Source organism: Marmota marmota, unplaced genomic scaffold (assembly GCF_001458135.2).
Source record: "Marmota marmota marmota unplaced genomic scaffold, marMar, whole genome shotgun sequence".
NCBI lineage: Eukaryota > Metazoa > Chordata > Mammalia > Rodentia > Sciuridae > Marmota > Marmota marmota.
The window spans coordinates 57,140,363-57,159,744 of NW_025999968.1; the positions used below are offsets into that span (position 1 = coordinate 57,140,363).

The 19,382-nt window shown below is 35.3% G+C and overlaps 1 protein-coding gene across 5 annotated transcripts in view; it reads left to right on the forward strand.

The window, feature by feature from the left end:
- Nucleotides 1-19,382, forward strand: part of Dyrk1a (dual specificity tyrosine phosphorylation regulated kinase 1A) — a 132,921-nt gene that overhangs the window by 75,980 nt on the left and 37,559 nt on the right. For all 5 annotated transcript variants that reach the window (XM_048803675.1, XM_048803677.1, XM_048803676.1 and 2 more), the window contains one exon: nt 16,842-17,038. In XM_048803675.1, the coding sequence (XP_048659632.1) occupies nt 16,842-17,038 (197 nt within the window). The remainder of the gene's footprint in view (nt 1-16,841; nt 17,039-19,382) is intronic.

Genomic DNA, 19,382 nt, shown 5'->3' on the forward strand with positions numbered 1-19,382 from the left:
ACCCTACCCCAGTCTTATATTTCTGTTTCATTTTCTTCAGAACACTCATCATAGTCACATTCACTTGTTTATTGTCTGAGGATTCTCCACACCACACATGCAATAAAGTACAAACTCTAGACCTAAGACTTTAGTCATCACCTTTGCATTTATGTCCTTAATGCTGAGACCATTGTCTAGAACACTGTCCAGTAGTGAGATAAGCCACTTACATAATTTAAAATATTCTAGCAGTCACATTTTAAGTTTTTTTAAAAAGAAAAGATTAGTTTTAGTAGTATGTTGTTTTCCCCAGTATATTTAAAATGTTATTTCAACTTCTAAGCCAAATTTTTAAACATTAATGAAATATTTCTTTTTTAAATTTACATATTTTTATCTTTATTTATTTTTATGTGGTGCTGAGGATCAAACCCAGTGCCTCACACGTGCAAGGCTGTACTACTGAGCTAAGCCCCAGTCCTGAAATATTTTGCTTTTATAGCACATTCTGAGTATCCACTTTTCAGGCACTCAGTAGTCACATGACTGTTGGCCCCTGCAGCAGACTGTGCAGGTTGAAAACTGAGCATGGACTTAGTATTTGTTTAATGAATAAATGAACAAATTAGAAGAAGGGTTTGTTGTAAAAGATTGCCTGTAGAATTGAAGAAGGAGTTTGCTTTCACTGTGAGGCAACTGAGCATATTTATTTTATTTAAGAAAAAACTGGTAGAGGGGTAGAGAGGGCAGGGTGGGGGGAGGTGAGAGCTACCTGTTCTCTTCTACTTTGAAGAGAATATTCCTCAGTTTTATTTTAATAGAATCAAATCCAGTCTGTTGAGCTTAAATTTCTCATTGACTTTAGTTATAACTATTCCTTCTCATTGTTTACTGGCTATTAGGTGATTAAAGGCCATTTAAAAATCTTCAAGTTTGGTAATAGGTAGAGTATATGCTTTAGCATGTGCAAGGCCCTGGGTTCAGATTCCATGCACATGCAACCCCAACAAAGTCTCTTTTTAGGTGGGAACTAAGAAAAGTGTTATTGGCATGTACTAATATTTTTGATATTTTTATTTTAGTGTCATTCAGTTAATATTTTCTGTATTAAGAATTATTGAATCCATTCTTAGCATTATGATTATGTTTGAAATTATATAAAATTATGTACTGTACATAATCTGACTATAAAGTGAGCTTATTTCCTCAAAATTATTCCTCAATGTATGCATACTTGAGTCCTTAAAAGAGTGTCTTTCATAGACTTTCATATTATGGGATGTTTTGACATTGCTCTACTTTGAATAATAAAGTTCAGTGTGAGGATGACAGACACAGGCTCGAAGCAACCTTCCTTTAGCATTGTGTTCTCAGCTGAGGGAAGGATGGAGCGACCTTTTTCAGTAGTAGTTTTGGAAACTTATAGAGGCATTTGATGGCATGGCTTTGTAAAAGATGAAGCAAATAAATTTAACAAGTCTGGTCAGTTCACTTTCACAGCATTTATTCATCTATCTCTTTGCTTTCTGATAGTGACCTCCTAGGGGTTCTCATAGTACCATGGTCAGGCTGCTGAAGTAAGCCTCTGATTCATCTCTGTTGGTAGTCTCTCCTGGTCCAGTCCATTTTACATATTGTTTCTGTTATTTTGATGGGTCAGGTACCATTTTAAATTTATAATTTTCTTAATGTTCTTAAGGTTTAAGTTCTGCAGATATAGGGAGGCACAGGTCAGTGGACATGTCACACAGTAAGTAGATAACTAGTAAGTCACACATTGAATCCAGCCACACCAGTGTTTATTACTATAATTACAAATGCAAATGAAATTGTGTTTCTCCTTGTGTACCTTCCCTGACACCTTATTTGCTTGTTATACGAAATCCACACTCCTTAGTTTGTTTCTCTTAAGACTCTTTTGGGCCCAGCCTGCCTTTCTAACCCTGACCTGCAATGCATCTCTCTGTATTCTGTTCTTCAGTTGAACTTAGGTAACATTTAAGATGCTCTTTGACGGAGAAGTGGGAGTCAGGCAAAGCAATAAGGGAAAAATATTAAAGGCAAAGAGTGCAAGAGTATGGGGGAGTTGTGGATGAGCTGGGCCCGAGAAGAAGGAGGCTGCAAGTGCAGATGCAGGTTGAGGCCAGATTATGGCACACTTATAGTCCTGTTGTCTTCCATAGGACATTTTTGCAAGCAGACCACATGATTTGTTACTAGTTGTTTTTTTTTTTTTTTTTTTAATGGTCTTTCTAAAATTTGATTTAAAGTTCTTTTTTTTTTNAGTGCCTGTGGGATTGTAGGTTTTTTTTTTTTTTTTTTTTTTCCTGACTCCCTTGTTTAATTCCATTCTTCTTTGGTCAAAGCCACCCAGTTGTTTATTTTCACTCAAATCCAAGCAGGTTGTACTTGGAAAGGACAACCTGTCTTCTGGCGCCACGCGTCTTTCCTGCTAATTCAGTTTGTCTTTATTCCTTAGTAGGGATTCACCAGTTTTGTCTCTTAGGAGGCATTGCTAATGTTCCTTGAGCACTTTCACACTTGTCTTTGAGGCATAGATCAAAGTACTAGTGAGGCCTGTTTCTGGAGATAGAAAACTGCTCTATCTTCTGGTGATACTGTTGGGCATACAGTGTCGACATGGGACACTGCAGTGGAGCTCTTTACCTTGGTGTCTTTTTATATAAAATGTAACAAATTCTGTAATAATATCTAATTCATGGTATATTTGTGCATATAAGGGCATACTGACAGTTGGTGGAATAACTACCCATAGATTTTCTTGTAAAGAGAATTAAGAACCTGTTTTATCCATAATATCCTTTATTGAGGATAGTCTTTCTGGTTTGGAAAATTTGCTTGTTTGAGAGGTAAAAATGAAATCTAATTGTTATTTACTTTTTGACTACTAGTAAGTTTGAAGGGTTTCTCATACACTTTTGATTTATGAGAATTGCATCTTTTACATGCATGGGGTGGAAAATAAGACAAGTGTTTTAAATCATTATTATTAGCTTGTTTCATATATTTAGGATTATTATATCACCCTTTGGACTGTAATATTTTCTAGGCTGTTCTGATTTGGTATAGAATTAAGGTACAAAGTCCCTCCCCCCACCAACCCCCCGTAGTGGTAATTGATCCCAGGAGCACCATACATGTTAGGCAAGTAGTCTACCACTGAGTTGCATCCCCAGACTCAGCACCCCCTCTTTTTTAAATTTTTAGTTATAGATGGACACAATATCTTTATTTATTTATGTGTTTATTTTTTTAAATGTGGTGCTGGGGATCCAATGCAGTGTCTCACATTTGCTAGGCAAGCCCTCTACCACTGAGTCACAACCCCAGCTCTCAGCCCTTTTTAAAAAGTTTTTTGAGGCAAGATCTCACTAAATTGCCCAGGCCGACTTTGAACTTGAGATCCTCCTGCCTTAGCTTCCCAAGTTGCTAGGATTACAGGCATATACCACCATGTCTGGCTTGTTAACTACTCTTACATAGAATATACGGGAGAGGGAAAAACAAAGAGGTTTATGTTTAATTGCTACATAAATATGCTTTTAATGAAGGGCTACGTTTTACTAAATTTTATAACCATTGAATAATTACTCTGTGCTAACCTTTTAAGTTATCTTGGGTCAGATAAATACCTTGTCTTTTGAGTGTTTTGTAATGGAAAATTTCTGTAAATATAGAGTGTTTTAATTGGAATCATGGAGCCAAATGATTGCCTTATTGAATAATTTTAAGTATTATGCTGCAATTCAATATAGATATCCAGTACTTTACTAGGCTTAAAAATATCCGGTGTATATAACAGCTGTTTGGCTAGAACTAAAAAAGATTGAGGAACATGTATATTGTTCTCCTATTTTTCTCCCTGGAATGGGAGGAGGGATAAAGATTTTTTAGAAAAGTTTTTTCCTCAGTTGCTGTTGCAGAGCTTGCTTTAGAAGAAGGCAGAGGTGAAGATCAGGGAAGGTTTGAGACAGCTTTCTTTCCAAAGAAACTTTTGAGTGCCTGAAACTTAGATGAATCTTTAGACGTCTTAACATTTCCTTTCAGGGCTTAGACGAAGGCCCGGTGGCTACGGTAGGCAGCATTTCTGTTCAGTCCCAGCTGCCTTTGTGTGTGTGTGTGTGTGTGTGTGTGTGTGTGTGTGTGTTCTCTTCTCTCCAGAGGGAAAAGCAGCTAAGCAGCCAACTTTCAGCTTTTTAATGGCTTCATAATATTTCAGTTTTTAGATGGGTTTTAATATATCGGTTTCTTTCCTTTAGTACTTTAAAGGTACTAGGAAGGCACCTTTAGTGAGCTTGTAGGTTCTGACAAAGTTATGGTCAACAGATATGAAGAAAAATCTGAGGGTTGGAGAGGCAACTCTGAGTATTCATTCATTCATTCATTCATTCATTTATTTTAAAGTATATATGGGGCTGGGTATTGCACAGTAGTTGTAGCTCAGCACTTAGTTAGCATGTGTGAGGCACTGGGTTCGTTCCCCAGCACCACATTAAAAAAAATAAATCAAATAAAACTTAAATCCATCTACAGCTTAAAAAAATTTTTTAAAGTATATATGTGTGTGTGTCTGTATCATATATGATATACACACATACACACATTTGCATGTATGTAAATATGTCTGTACATATACAAGCGTGCATCACATGTATGTATATAACATTAAAATCTTTTTGGTAAGTGATATTTTGCTTTGTGTTTAATTTTTTTTTTTTTTGAAAAAATGAACTTAAGTTGGAATCCCAACTACCATTTATATATATATTTTAAGTCCTAAAAGATTCCACATCTGGGATACAAGCTTTTCTGCCCCCTAGCAAACTGTCTGTAACATTTTCCATCCATGGCAGTTAAAGGAAAGGAGTATTTGGATTTCTGTGATCAAATGTGATGATGAGTTGTCATGTGTCATGTACTGAGGAAGCTGACTTGGTTTGTCACTATGCTGCGTTGATGCTGGTGCTATGGCAAGCAAGAGATGCTCTTAAATTCTACCCAGTGTATTTCTATATAGCAAACTAAGCTTGCCAAATGGGTTTCTTGTTTTACCTCTTTTATAAATTTGCATGTTGCAGAGGACTCAGCTGCAAAAAGCAGCCCCAAGACCTATAAGTTACACCATCTAGACTGTTCCAGGGCTTTCCCATAACTGTCCAGTGTCCCACAATTGACTGTGGCCTGGGAGGAAGTAAATGAAGACCTAATTTTCTGACTAAAAGTGATATTTTTTTCAATGTACTTGTCATGTTAGTGACAGTTCTGCTGACATTTAACTCTTTCATGTGCTGACAACTATTACTACTCTACCTCAGGTGCCTGTAGTTGCTAAATCATAGGGAAGAATACACCATCTGATAGATATTAATGTTTGAGACAATTTTGAGATCAAGACTGTTTTGACAGCTTTGAACTATGTGGTAACTGGTATTATTTTCACTTCCTGAAATACCCTAGATTCTTAGGGTCTGGCTCACCTAATCTAGTCTGAAAGATAATACTTGCTTTAAAAAATAATTTATTATAGGGCTGGGATTGTGGCTCAGTGGTAGAGCGCTGGCCTAGCACGGGTGGGGCCTGGGTTCGATCCTCAGCACCACATAAAAATAAAGGTATTGTGTTGTGTCCATCTATGCCTAAAAAATAAATTAAAAAAAATAATTTATTATATTTAGTACAGTGCGTCAACTTGAAGGACTTGAGTAATTGTTTAAAAACTTCTGATATGCATTTATGAAAGTTAAACTTATGGAAGGCTGAGTGACTTGCAGTGAAAGTATAAATCTTTTTTAATTAAACAAGTGGTTAGCTTATAAGCAGTTTACTCAGGATCCCAATGATTCGCTCATTTCCTTAGAATGTGTCCTGGAGTAATTGTCATTGTCCTATTTTAAGTTTAGCCTGAGTAGTTGCCTGCTGAATAAAAAATATTACTCTAGTATTCTGCTAGAAAGAAATTTATGTAATTTAAGTTCTGACTTCTATGCAGCATCGATTTTTGTATTAAGACACTGATACTACCAAAAAGGCTGTTTGAGCAACTGTTGTCTGGTGGACTCTCCTTGTGTTGTTATCCGGATTCTGCTAGTCTACAAGACAGCCTTTTCTACCTCTTTCAGGACTGTCCAGTGAATCATCTAAAATTAAACTTTTACCAGAAATGAGTTTACTCTTTGTTTCCCTAAGAGACTGGGATGGGTGAGTGAGTTTGAGAATGTATAAATTTAAGTGTAAATTCACAAATCAAACCAGCAAGGATCATGTGACTACTGTTGTTGAAGATAAATTTTTAAAAAACTGAATTGGCCTCAAACTTAAAATGTTTGTGAGCATTTTGTTCAAGTGACCAGTATTTCAGATGATTTATTAGATAATATTATTTTCTTTCTTAGGGAATTTTTTTTAGTATACTGTTTTCAGTTTTTCAGAAATTTTGTTGCAGTGATTTAAAATCCCCTATCAGTTAATCATAATTGTTATAACATGTAAAGATTCTTCCATTTTGTCCAGCCTTTCTGATTCTTAAGGACAGATTCACTTGTCTATGTGTTTTCTGTGTACTACCCATTGAGTCTGTTAGATGACAGATAATTTCTGAGCTTCTTTGTATGCTGGGGCTATTCTAATCCCTGGGAACTGACAAAGGGGTATGCTTGTCAGGTAGCATTTACCTTTTGGTAACAGTGCACTAGCAAGTGGACTTCTTCTAATTCAGTACCCAGCACCCTTCAATTTAAAGATCCACTGATTATTATTTTAAAAATTATGTTTCATTTATTGATTTTTCTATCTTATCAAGTGGTTGGACTTCATCCCTTCAAAGATTTACTCTTGCCTCAGACTTCCTCTTAAAACATAGTGTATCTTTGTTTACCAGTCTTGTTTTTAAGTTCTCTCCACCCCTCATTCCTAGATATGGGCGCAAAGACTGCTTGATATTTTGTTTTCTCCTAAATGGGGAAAAGTATCTCTAGATTTTATTACTGTTTAAATGGCTTAAAATTATTAATACTGTAAGAAAAACAAAGTGTTTCTTTCTCCATTTGGAATTTTCACTACTGCTAATAACCCATAAAATACCAGGTGGTATTATCTGTCTTATTTATTTTTGCTGTTTAAAAATTCTGTATAATTTTATACTATGAAGGAAAATATAAATTTACCTATATTACATGTTGTCCTGTGAACATTGAAATAATTTGTGGAATCCAGCAGCAATATATCTTGGTTGACTATTTTAATCTTTTCCAAGTTCCAGATGCTGTTATTAAAAATAATTTCTTGGCTTTGCATTTCAGCTCTAAAAATTGGGTTAACTTCATAATTAAGAGTTAAGGTCTCATTTACTGTAATTTAGTTTTTGGGATAGTATAGTCCTTAAAAATTATAAGTGCTTGTTAAATATACAGTAAATGACTGAACACATTTGTATGGTAATCTCAAAGTATCATTCTGGTTGCTCATTAGTAACTATCTATGTCAGTGCTTTCTCTTGAGTTTATTGTATGCAACTTTTAAGTTATGCTGAGCTCTGCTTCCACTTTAGTATGCCTGTCCTTTGTGCCACCATTGTCATCTGCTTTATTTTTATGTATGTATATAAGCTCTACAGTACATTACTTTTGCTTTAAACAGTTGTCTTCTATCTTCAGTGGTTCCCCTATATGAAAAATCCTCTGACTGCTTTTGGTGGTATGTATATTTTTATCATTGGTTATCAGTCATTTGGTTGAATGCCTCAGTGTGATTTGTGTACTGTTAAGTTCCATTTCTCTATTAAGGTTCACTGTTTATTCCCTTATTTTGTCCATGTTTTCCTTTATCTTTTAAAACATTTGTAAGAGCCATTTTTATCTGCTGGTTTTATTATTTCTTAGTCTACAAATGGATTTTCCCCCTCTGGAGTATGGGTCTTATTTCCCTACTTTTTGGCCTAGTAAAATTTCTTTGGACATGGGCATTATGTGTACTAGGCTGTTGAGCATCTGGATTTTGTCTTCCTCTTTAAAGAGTATTTAATTGTGTCCTGATGGGCTAATTTACTTGCAGACTACCCTTTGAGGTTTGTTTCTCTCTGTTAGGAGAGCATTACTTTAGAGCCAGGTTAACCCTGCTCCTACCGCATGGGCTTTCTGGGGTCTCTGTTGGGTGTCCGTAGTATTTATCAGGGTTTCTCTATGCTACATGGTTGGAACATGTCATGTCTCCCAGGTCCATGTGATTTCTGATAGTTGTTTGGTCCACAGCTTCCTTGTAGTTTTTCTTTGCCTGACCTCATAGGCCTTTTCCCAGGGCCTGTGCAGTTTAGCATTAGACCAAAGAACCAGGAGGATCCCTGTGTTTAAATTAATAGAACTCCTTTCTTTTCTGCTTCTCATTTGATAAGTTCAAGCCAGTAGTATCTTTTGAATTTTGTCTCCTTAACTAGTGACACTGCCATGTTCTATTTGGTTTCCCCTTCTATAGAGTGTACTCTGGATATGCCTCCAGATATAAAGCCAAGGTGATTGTGGCTCACTGAGATTGGTTCCTTTTTCTCAGTGGTCACAAATTTGTACTCTCTTTGTCCAGTGTCTGAAAACAGTTGTTTCATGCTTATAATTGTTTATGATGTATGAGGTAGTCTGGTACCAGGGACTCTAAAGTTGTCAGAATGGAAGCCTGATATTATAGGCTTTTAAAGATACATGTTTTTATCCATATCTTATTGTTAACAATTCAGTATACTGATAAATGTTTCATACTAAAAAATCTGAGCCTTTACTTTGGTCTTTACATGAACCATTTCATCATGTCTGTACATAATTGAATTTTCTGTTTTGGTAATGGGTTAAGAGTGTGTGTGTGTGTGTGTGTGTGTGTGTGTGTTTTATAACTGTCTGTGTTCTGTAATGACATATATCACCCACTAGAGGGTAATAAGTCATTTCATTCATCCTTGTCATTAGATCACTAACCTTAGACTCTGCAAAGTCACAGTTATTACAAAGTTTATTTTTAATACATGTTTTTTTAACACCAGCTCTGGAGCCAGGCATTGCGCTGTGTGCTTGGCATTATCAAAGCGAGTAACAGGAACTGACTGTTTATCAGTATAGTTCTAGCCTGCTCTTTATATCTAACACATGAGTCCATCATTTTAAAAACACTTTGCTCATCCTTACCACATTCAGCTTCTCCCTCCCTCCTTTTCTCAAGTGTTTCTTCATAGTATAAAATTTTCTGATGGGCTGGGCACAGTGGCACACACCTATAATCCCAGTGACTCAGGAGGCTGAGGCAGGAGGATCACGAGTTCAAAGCCAGCCTCGGCAACTGTGAGGTGGTAACCAAGTGAGACCCTGTCTCTAAATAAAATATAAAATAGGGCTGGGGAACATGGCTTAGTGCTTTAGTGCCCCTGAGTTCAATCCCTGGCACTCCCCACCACCCAAATTTCCTGATGGATTCAGTTCATTCTTTCATTGAATAAATATTTATTGAATGCAGGCCATGTGTCAGGCACTGTTCTTAGTGCTAGTGGTAAAGCCCACTTACTCATGGGCTTAAATTCAGTCACTTTCCTAATCCCATACCTTATTCAGTACAGCTGTATTTCTTTAATATTTTTTCCCTTCATTTTGATAACGGTCTTGCCGTTTTCTTGCCACATAAGCTTGGTTGCCCCCTTTGTTTCTTAGGGCGATTCTGTTTTAGAACCTCAGCCACATAAGAGTTTTCATATTTGGGTACTTCAATTTTAATTAACTTGAATTACTTCCATGTTTTTTTTGTTTGTTTTTAGATTTATTTATTTATTTATTTTTTTCGTATTTCATTTAGCTGTTCCCTTTAAAGTCAGATGTGGATTAATATTATTAACCGAGGGCTGGGGTCGTGGCTCAGCGGTAGAGCGCTTGCCCAGCACGTGTGAGGCCGAGTTCAATCCTCAGCACCACATTAAAAAAAAAAAAATAATAAGTAAAATAAAGATTATATTGTGTCCGACTAAAAAACAAATATTTAAAAAAGGTAAACACAATATCTTAAAAAATATTATTAACGAATGATATCCCCATCAACACTTAATGATGAAGAATTCAAGATGGCTAAATAGTATATATTCAGACCTATGGTCTCTGACACATTTTTTTTTACAATATTTTTTTAGTTGTAGATAGACACGATTTTTATTTTATTTTAATTATTTATTGATTGATATTTATTTTTTAGTTGTAGGGGGACACACTATCTCTATTAATTTTTATGTGATGTGGGGATCAAACCCCGTGCCTCACTTGTGCTAGGCGAGCACTCTACCACTGAGCCACAAACCCAGCCCTTATTTATTTATCTTTATGTGGTGCTGCAAATCGAACCCATTGCTTGAATGTGCCAGGCAAGTGCTCTAACATTGAGCTATAACTCTAGCCCTCCTAGAAGTCTTTTATCAGAGATTAAATGATTTGTTAGTTTTACTCAGGGTCTTCTCCCGTGCTTATTTGAACTTTACTCAGTGGCTACCTTTTGAGTTTTATCATGTCCCAATCTCATAGATCTGTTCATGAAATGTGTTTTTCCATAGAGTTAGTGCTTCTATGGTTTCTAGTAGTTTTCTTGCTACAATATAGTATCTTGACTAGACTGAGAAAAATCACTTCATTTTTAAGTTGTTAACAATTTTAATCAATTATTAAATAAGTTAATCATGCTGTTACTGTAAAAAAAAAATCTGTTCAGAAGGATATACAAAAAAACAAATCTGGACACCACATGCATACTTCTCTACAACTTGCCTTTTATACTACTTGATAGTGACCCACAATAATATTTTGGAATTGAACTCTGAATAGATTTTTGAGATAGTTTTGAATTAAATATTATAGGTATATCATGAAATTATTTGATGTTACAGCATGTATTGTGGTACATTTTTCGCTAAAATACTAACAGCTAATTATTTGGGTGAATAAAGATTATATGTATATATAATGGTGGATGTCAGATTGACCCATATGAAAAAGGCATTTTCTAACCCAGATTCAGCCAAATATTAGCACTTTTGGATGGTTCACCCTAATACTTCATTATTTAGTCATCTCTGTCATAGGATGAACTGAAAAATTTCCCCTTAATTGAATTAAAAGAGAAGAAACTTAAGGAAAAATTAAAATATGGTGATTTGCTTAATTATAAAATCTGATTGACTGGAAGTACCAATATTAGTTTATCCTCTTGAAATATTACCGTAGGAAAGAAAAGAATGAGTGGTAACTGTAAACATTTTTGGCATCATGGGAGAAAATTGAACTTAATGTCTGAATTAATTGAGCTAAGGAGACAGTGCACATGTGGCAGACAGACATATACGTAGTGCAGTTGCAAATCCCCACTAGTGCAGGGGGCCTAATTGTTCTTTCATTTCATGAAAAACTCATTTTACTAACAAATTATGATAGATAGTATAGGAAATAGCTAAAAAAGTCCTAGGAGTGAAAAATATATTTATTTCTTGTTAATACACATTCACAGATTACCCACAGCAAATTAAGAAAGAACATTAGAAATTCTTTGTCACCTAGCATACCATTCTTTTTAAAAAATATTTATTTTCCAATTGTAGTTGGACACAATACTTCTGTTTTATTTATTTATTTATTTATTTATTTATTTATTGATTGTAGATGGACAGAATGCCTTTATTTTATTTGTTTATTTTTATTTGGTGCTGAGGATCGAACCCAGTGCCTCATGCATGCTCCGCAAGTGCTCTGCTTCTGATCCTACAGCCCCAGCTTACCTTTATTTTTCTTATTTGTTTGTTTGTTTATTTATATGTGGTACTGAGGATTGAACCCAGGGCATCACACATGCTAGGTGAGTGCTCTACCACTGAGCCACAACCCCAGCCCCTAGCTAGCATATCATTCTTATGCATGGAGTGTATATTGGTTAAAAACAAAACAAAACAAAAAAAAAAACACCCCAAAATTTAGCAAATGGGAGATTTTCAGTATACCTCTGTTGATTACAGATATACAAGAACAGAAATATAAAACACATTTAAAGAGAGAATACTTAATACAATTAATAAAACTTTGGTGAAGCTGATAACAAAGAGAAAGCCTTCCTAGCCAATCATGAGGTGAAGGGGGAATATCCTGCTCACAGAGAAAACTTAAGGTTTAGAGGTTTTTTTTTTTTTGTTTTGGGTTTTTTCTGTACCTGGATTGAACTCAGGGGCGCTCAACCACTGAGCCATATCCCCAGCCCTTTTTTGTGTTTTATTTAGAGACCGTATCTCACTGAGTTGCCTAAGCGCCTGGCTTTGTTGAAACTGGCTTTGAGCTCGCGATCCTCCTATCTCAGCCTCCCGAGCCACTGGAATTACAGGCATGTGCCACCGTGCTCGGCAAGATTTAAAGGATTCTACCAGTGAATCTACCACCAGAATATAATCATGACCAAAGCGTGCAGCCCAGGATTGCAAAGTTTGTTTAACATCCAGAAATCAGTGTTAGTTACCACCTTAACAGAGTAAATCTGAAAAGCCTTATCATTTCAATAGATGCAGGAAAGGGATTTAATAAATTCAGTATCCATTCATGAGGAAAAGGTCTTGGAAAACTATAAGTAGAAGGGGAACTTTGTTAATCTGATCATTATACTAGGAAACTTTTGAAAGCTTTCTTTCTGAGATAGGAAATAAGACATGGAACCTATGCGTTCTGTAATCATCATCATAGTGGAGCTTGCATCAGGTGGAAAAAGGCAAGGTAAAGAATGAAAACGGGGGCTGGGGATCTACTCAGTTGGTAGAGTGCTTGCTTGCCTTGCATGCACAAGGCCCTGGGTTCAATCCCCAGAACCACGAAAGAAGAAGAAGGAAAAACTAAAACATATGGCTCAGTTAGCTATATTAATAGTGCAGATAAATGTATGGTTGCAGACTGTTCTGTTGGGCAGCACTGTTCCAACTAGATGTCCAATGTGGGTTTATTTTGGAAGATTTGGAGTTGATTTTGAAACTTACATGGCTACAAAAAGTCAAAATGTACTTGAAGAACAACAAAATTCTCTATTGGATATTAAAACTTCTAAAGCTATTGTGATTTAGATAGTGGTTCTTGAACAAAGAGGTTTAGGAATGTCTGTACCAGTAGAACTGAATACAGCATCAAAAAAATAAGTCTACACATAGGTGGGTACATGATTTGTGATAAAGTGGCATTGCAGAGCAGTGGAGAATGTTAACCTTTTTTTTTTTTAACATTTTATTTATTTATTTATTTATTTATTTTAGTGGACCTTTATTTTTTTCAATGGACCTTTATTTTATTTACTTATATGCTGTGCTGAGACTCAACCCAGGGCCTCACACATGCCAGGCAAGTGCTCTCCCACTGAGCCACTACTCCAGCTCCAGTGTTAGCCTTTTCAGTAACTGGTTCTCAATCAAAATTGGATATCTACTAGAGGGAGTATGAAACTTGATTCCTACCCTACATGTATACAAAATCGAGATAGATTGCCAATCTAGGCGTGAAAGGTCATGTCCAAATTCTAAAAGATATTACATGGAATTTCTTCATGACTTTGGTATAATGAAAAAAAAAAAAATCTCTTAAACAGACACCACCAAAGTTCTAAACAAAGCAAATGTTGAAAAAAAAATGAAGAACTTCTGTTTTCAAGGAACATCATTAAGAGTGTGACAAGGAAAGCTACTTGTGCAATTAGGTGCTCCAATCTAGACAATATCTTCAAAAAACAAAAACTCCTAGAACTTTGTAAGAAAAAGACTGCAATTCGATAGATGAAATGGAAAAACTGTCGAGAAGTAGTGTCCAGGTGGCCAGTATTCATGAACAGGTGCCTATTTTTACCAGGAAAATACAAGTGAAAACCATAGTGGAATTTCACTATACACCTATCATAATGGCTGGAATTAGACTGATTTCAAGTGGTAAAAGAGTGGGACTGTAGGAATTTTCATAGACTACTAATGGAAAAATAGATTCATTAAAGAAAGGAAAAAAGCTGGAAAAAAGAGCAGAACACCTCTGTGTATGTGTATCGAGAATTTTTTTAGAGAGAGAATTTTAATATTTATTTTTTAGTTTTCAGCGGACACAACATCTTTGTTTGTATGTGGTGCTGAGGATTGAACCCGGGCCACACGCATGCCAGGCGAGCGCGCTACCGCTTGAGCCACATCCCCAGCCCGAGAATTTTTTTTTTTTAACTGTCAATACTCATTATTGTCTTGCGGTGGAAATAATCTAGATGTTAATCAAAAGTAGAATGAATAGCTGAGTACTATGGCACACACCTGTAATCCTGGCAGCTGAGACTGAGGCAAGAGGATTGAGTTCCAAGTCTGTGCCAGCAATTTAGCAAGACCCTGTTTCAAAATCAAAACTAAAAAGGGCTGGGGTTGTAGTTCAGTGGCAGAGTGTGTGCCTTGCACGTGTGAGGCACTGGGTTCAATCCTCAGGACCACATAAAAATAAATAAAGGTACTGTGAATGTCTGTACCAGTAGTCCATCTACAACTAAACTAAATAAATGAATAAATAAACAAATAAAAATAAAGATATGTGTCCATCTACAACTAAAAATAATATTTTAAAAATCTGAGGTCCTTAAGACAGAGCTCTTAAAAACAGTAAAATGATTAAGACTGTAAATGGCAGATTATTTACCACTCTAGATCTTAGATTTCCTATCTATAAAGCAGATATTATTATAGTAACCCAATTCTATAATAATATATATGTTATATATGTATTTATATATGTAGATAAATATATATTAAAAATCTGAGATTTTTAATATATATATATATTTTACCTGCTTTTTTGTTTTTAACATACAGATTTAAAGCTCCCCACATACACTATTTTACAAGTAGATTTCCTTTTTGTTTTTGCTGTGACAAATATGCTTAACAACCCTGAACATATTATCAGTTATTTTCTTAGGATAAATTCCTAGATAATTTTTTTTAAATGGAACAAAGTTTGCGTCACATATTGAATTGATTTGAGTGTATTTTTCATTATGAAAAATGAAATTTTTTAAAAAAAGTTATCCCATCTCTTTTACTTACTCGAAGTGTGCTTTTACTTAATCAAATAGTATTGATCAGTTAAAAATATGCCATACTGGGGAGAGAAACTGAAGTTAAGATCTGAAAGCAGTGCCAAGGGCAGGTGATAATTCAAATTAAATAGGAATGAGGGACTTGAAACTTGCATTTTAGATCATTCCAGCCATTTTTAAAGAAATACAGAGTTGCAAATGGGTAGATCAAGATAGAATGAGCTGTTAAGAAATCTGTTGGTAATCCTAAGTGAGCTATGTGGTGATGGAAATGGAAAGGAGAGGTTTTTGAGTGTCCTGTAGAAAATGGAATCAGCAAGATTGAGTGCCTATTTGCATGAGAGTGGGCTATTGGAGGAGAAAAGGAAAAAAAAAAAACATGATTCTCAGAGTTTTGATTCTGGTTAACTGGATAGGAAGTGGTGTTATTAACTATAGTAGAAAATAGAAACAGAACTTAAATTTGGGGGTAATTGGGCTTTGTTCTCTTCAGTATGCAGAGTCTGTTGAGCAGCATTCAGTGTACACTGCAGAAAAATAGCACCATGCCTGTCATCTTTATTGTACATTACAGTATATTTAGTGTACTTGATTATATAGTAGTTACAGATAATATTGGTCATTTATTAATTAACAAAGCTCTACTTAACCTTCACAACAGCCTTTTCAGGTAGATATTATCAGGAAAAATGAAATGTACAAGGTCGTGTTGTCAGTGAATAGTGGAGCCAGAATTTCAAATCCCACAGCCTGGCTGAGAGTCTCTGCTCTTCATGGTTGGGCTGATGCTGTTAGGTGTCTCTAAAATAGTAGACTTCAAGGGTATTCTGGCGCTGGACAGTATGGTCTGTTGTGTGGTGCCAGTTAGCTGGTTCATTGAGGAAGAAATAGTATTTTGGATCTGGAGTTTGTTGTTCAGAGTTTTTTTGCCTTGACTTTTGACTGCAGTCTTCAATTACAAGTTAGGTTGGACATAAGGAAGAAAAGTCTTTTTTCTTTTTCTTACCCTTCTTTCTTACCCTTTTTTTTTCCTCTTATTCCTTCTCCTTCTCTCCCACTCCCCCTAATCTTTTCCCTTAGCCAGTTACAATACTTCTGCAGACCAAAAGTATTAATATTCCATATCTACCATGGATATCATGATCCTTATTTACTTGTGGAATGGTTATTGATTGTTCTGTTTTTGTGGTGAGTTTGCCATGTGTAGGTTCTCTTAGGACTTCATTGGAAGGGATTTGTTTCCCTGTTTGCATGATCAGCCTTTGATTACCTGTGTCATTGGAGAGCACCATTAGGACAGATCTTTGATCTGTGTTGGGGGATTCCAGAGATACTGTTTGCTATATATCTAGCAGGTGCAAAGCAGCATCTCAACAGTATTCTTTTGAGTTAGTTTGTGAGTAGCTATCCATTGGCAGAGTGTCTCTCAAGATTTCAGTCTGTAACTTATGGTTCTCAATTGATAAAAACCTCATAAGTGAAAATAAGTTTTAAAGGTTATTATAGTTGCTTTATTTTAAACTTTTCTTTAGATTTTCTCATTATAGATTTGATTTATAGATACTCATCTTAATATATATTTTATACCATTTAACATATAACTGTGTCAAGTGACATACACCTGGTTGTAGTTATAAAGGTTTTTAATATTATTGAACATTCTGAAGTCCTTATTAAAGAACTTTCAGATCTGTCAAATGATATAAACATTAGGATATGAATACTTCCTTTAAACCTCACTTATCTTTTCATAGGAGGAGAGACTTCAGCATGCAAACCTTCATCTGTTCGGCTTGCACCGTCATTTTCATTCCATGCTGCTGGCCTTCAGATGGCTGGACAGATGCCCCATTCACATCAGTACAGTGACCGTCGCCAGCCAAACATAAGTGACCAACAGGTTTCTGCCTTATCATATTCTGACCAGATTCAGCAACCTCTAACTAACCAGGTAAGTTCATGAAGTATCAGAAATGATGTTGAAATTATAGTTTATTCCTTAAAAGTGTTAGAATATTAACTAGGAAAATAATTAACTAGTTTTCAGTTTTATATTTACATGGAAATCTGGATTGACAAAATGATGATAAGAAGTTTGTATTTAAAGTTCATGATTTTTATTTTTATTTTAATTAGTTAAAAGATACCCAGAAACATACCACTTTCTCATTCTGGAATAGAGAGGAACAGTTACTTCTAAAGAGTATTAGACAAAAATGAAGCTTATGAAAGTTAGTGAAGTTAAAAAAAAAAAAGTATAGGAAAGCAAGATTCCCATTACAGGAAAGTTAGAGGACTTGTTTTATAAAAAATAAAACAAAACTCCTTAAAATTCAAGAAAAAAAATATATGCATGTGAACAATGCTATTCTAATATTCAGAGGAGAGAGATTCATCATTATTAGGGGGTGTGATTATATATATTATAGTAAGATTTTTGTCTGCAGTTAGCTGGCATTACATTGATAAAATACATATGAGTGAATAGCATTCATGGTTAAATAGTTAATAAGTTGAATTGTGGCAGGACTTAAGAATTCATTTTATTCAGTGAGAAGTTTACTTTCACATTTGAGAATTGGAGCACTTCATCAAAATGTAAGTTTAGGAAGTGTTTACAATTGTGTACAGAAGAAAATGGTGGAACACCAATAAATAATAATGGCAAGATAGTCCATTTATATTATTGTACTTTGAAGAAACAGTATGTTTTGAAAAATTATTTTGCTTGTTCAAAAGCAGCCCATAAAACAGGTGCTGTTTTTGATCTATTTTCTAGCTAACGAGACTAAACCCCAATTTGTGACTTCTTCAGGTATATTTGTAGTAAATTCCTGGGTCCAGCCCTGGCTTCTTTCTTCTTAGATACAGTGCTCTCTTACGTCTAATGCTTGCCATATATGGAGGGCTAGAAAAAAATTCCTGTTGAGTATTTTTCTGGTTATGTTATTTTATTTTAGTAAGTATTGTTAGCAAAGTACCTATTATTTTTAATATGCAGCTATCATCTTGTTTGTCTTTAGATCCTTTATAAAAGGTATTTTACTTAGGTTTTCTGTTTTAAATTGTGTTTTTTAAAAGATTGACAACACAGAGCTGGGGCTGTAGCTCAATGGCAGAGCGCTTGCCTAGCATGCGTGAGGCACTGAGTTTGATCCTCAGCACCACATAAAAATAAACAAATAACATATAGGCATGCTGTCCATCTACAACTACAAAAAGAATTAAAAAGATTCATAAGACATAAAAAGACTGTCTTTTGAAGTAATCATTCTTGGCCAGATATTTCTGCCAGAGTCTATAAATTTCTGAACCAAGAAGGGAGTTGTATTAGAAGATATCTTAGAACTGAAGTGTTTTGTTGATGTGGCATGGAATACAGGACATAAGGCATGAGCTCAAGTCTTGGCCCAGGATTTGTTGTAGGGCTTAAAGTAGATCCCATCGATCTGTCAGATCTCTTCCTTGAATGTAAAATTGGAAATCTTAGATTGTACCCCCTAAAATGCCTTCTAGCTATAAACTTCTACAACTTTATTATGTGGTTTCCATTGTTTGGTAATCATTCTGGCAGAATCTTTTAAATAAGACTTACTATAAAAATAGTATATGAAATGAACTGGCTTTTAAGATTTTTGGTTCTAGTAGTTAATCTTTCCTGTATGAGTATGTGTTGGACAAATGTAAAATGTTTTTATTGAGATGAATTTAGGAAATGAGAATATAATAAAAGTAAGTGTGAAAGATTATGATTGACTGTATTAGAGTTTGATTAGACTGTTCTGGTTTTCACAGTACCTTTCATAGTTCTTAAACTCGCCAGGTACCCTGGATATATGTGATATGTACTATTTAGCTGTATTAACAGCTCTAAAAAATAGAAGAAAGGCAGAATTGCATATGAAAATACGAGGTAAATGTAAATAAAATAGGTATTGTTACACTAATAAACAATTTTTTGACTAAAGTCCTAGATCTTGCACTGTGGAATCTTTTCAGGGGAAAATAATCTTTTCAGTTAATGGTCATTTTAGCTCTTAGAATTAGTTTAAGCAGGAGATGCAAACTTCTTCTGTTGAGTGATCTGTAGGAAGGGAAGGGGCACGCGTTGTGGTTAAGATGTTTCCAGTTCCCAGAGCCAGATAGCTGAGAGGCAGTATTATGACATTTCACCCACTTTCCTTTCTTCAGGTTACTCCCCTTTCAAAAGGGGCAACACATGCAGCTAGGCAAGCTCTTGGGTTCTTTGAATACCATTATCTTGCTTTCAGCTGTGGAAGTGGGGAGGAGCACTT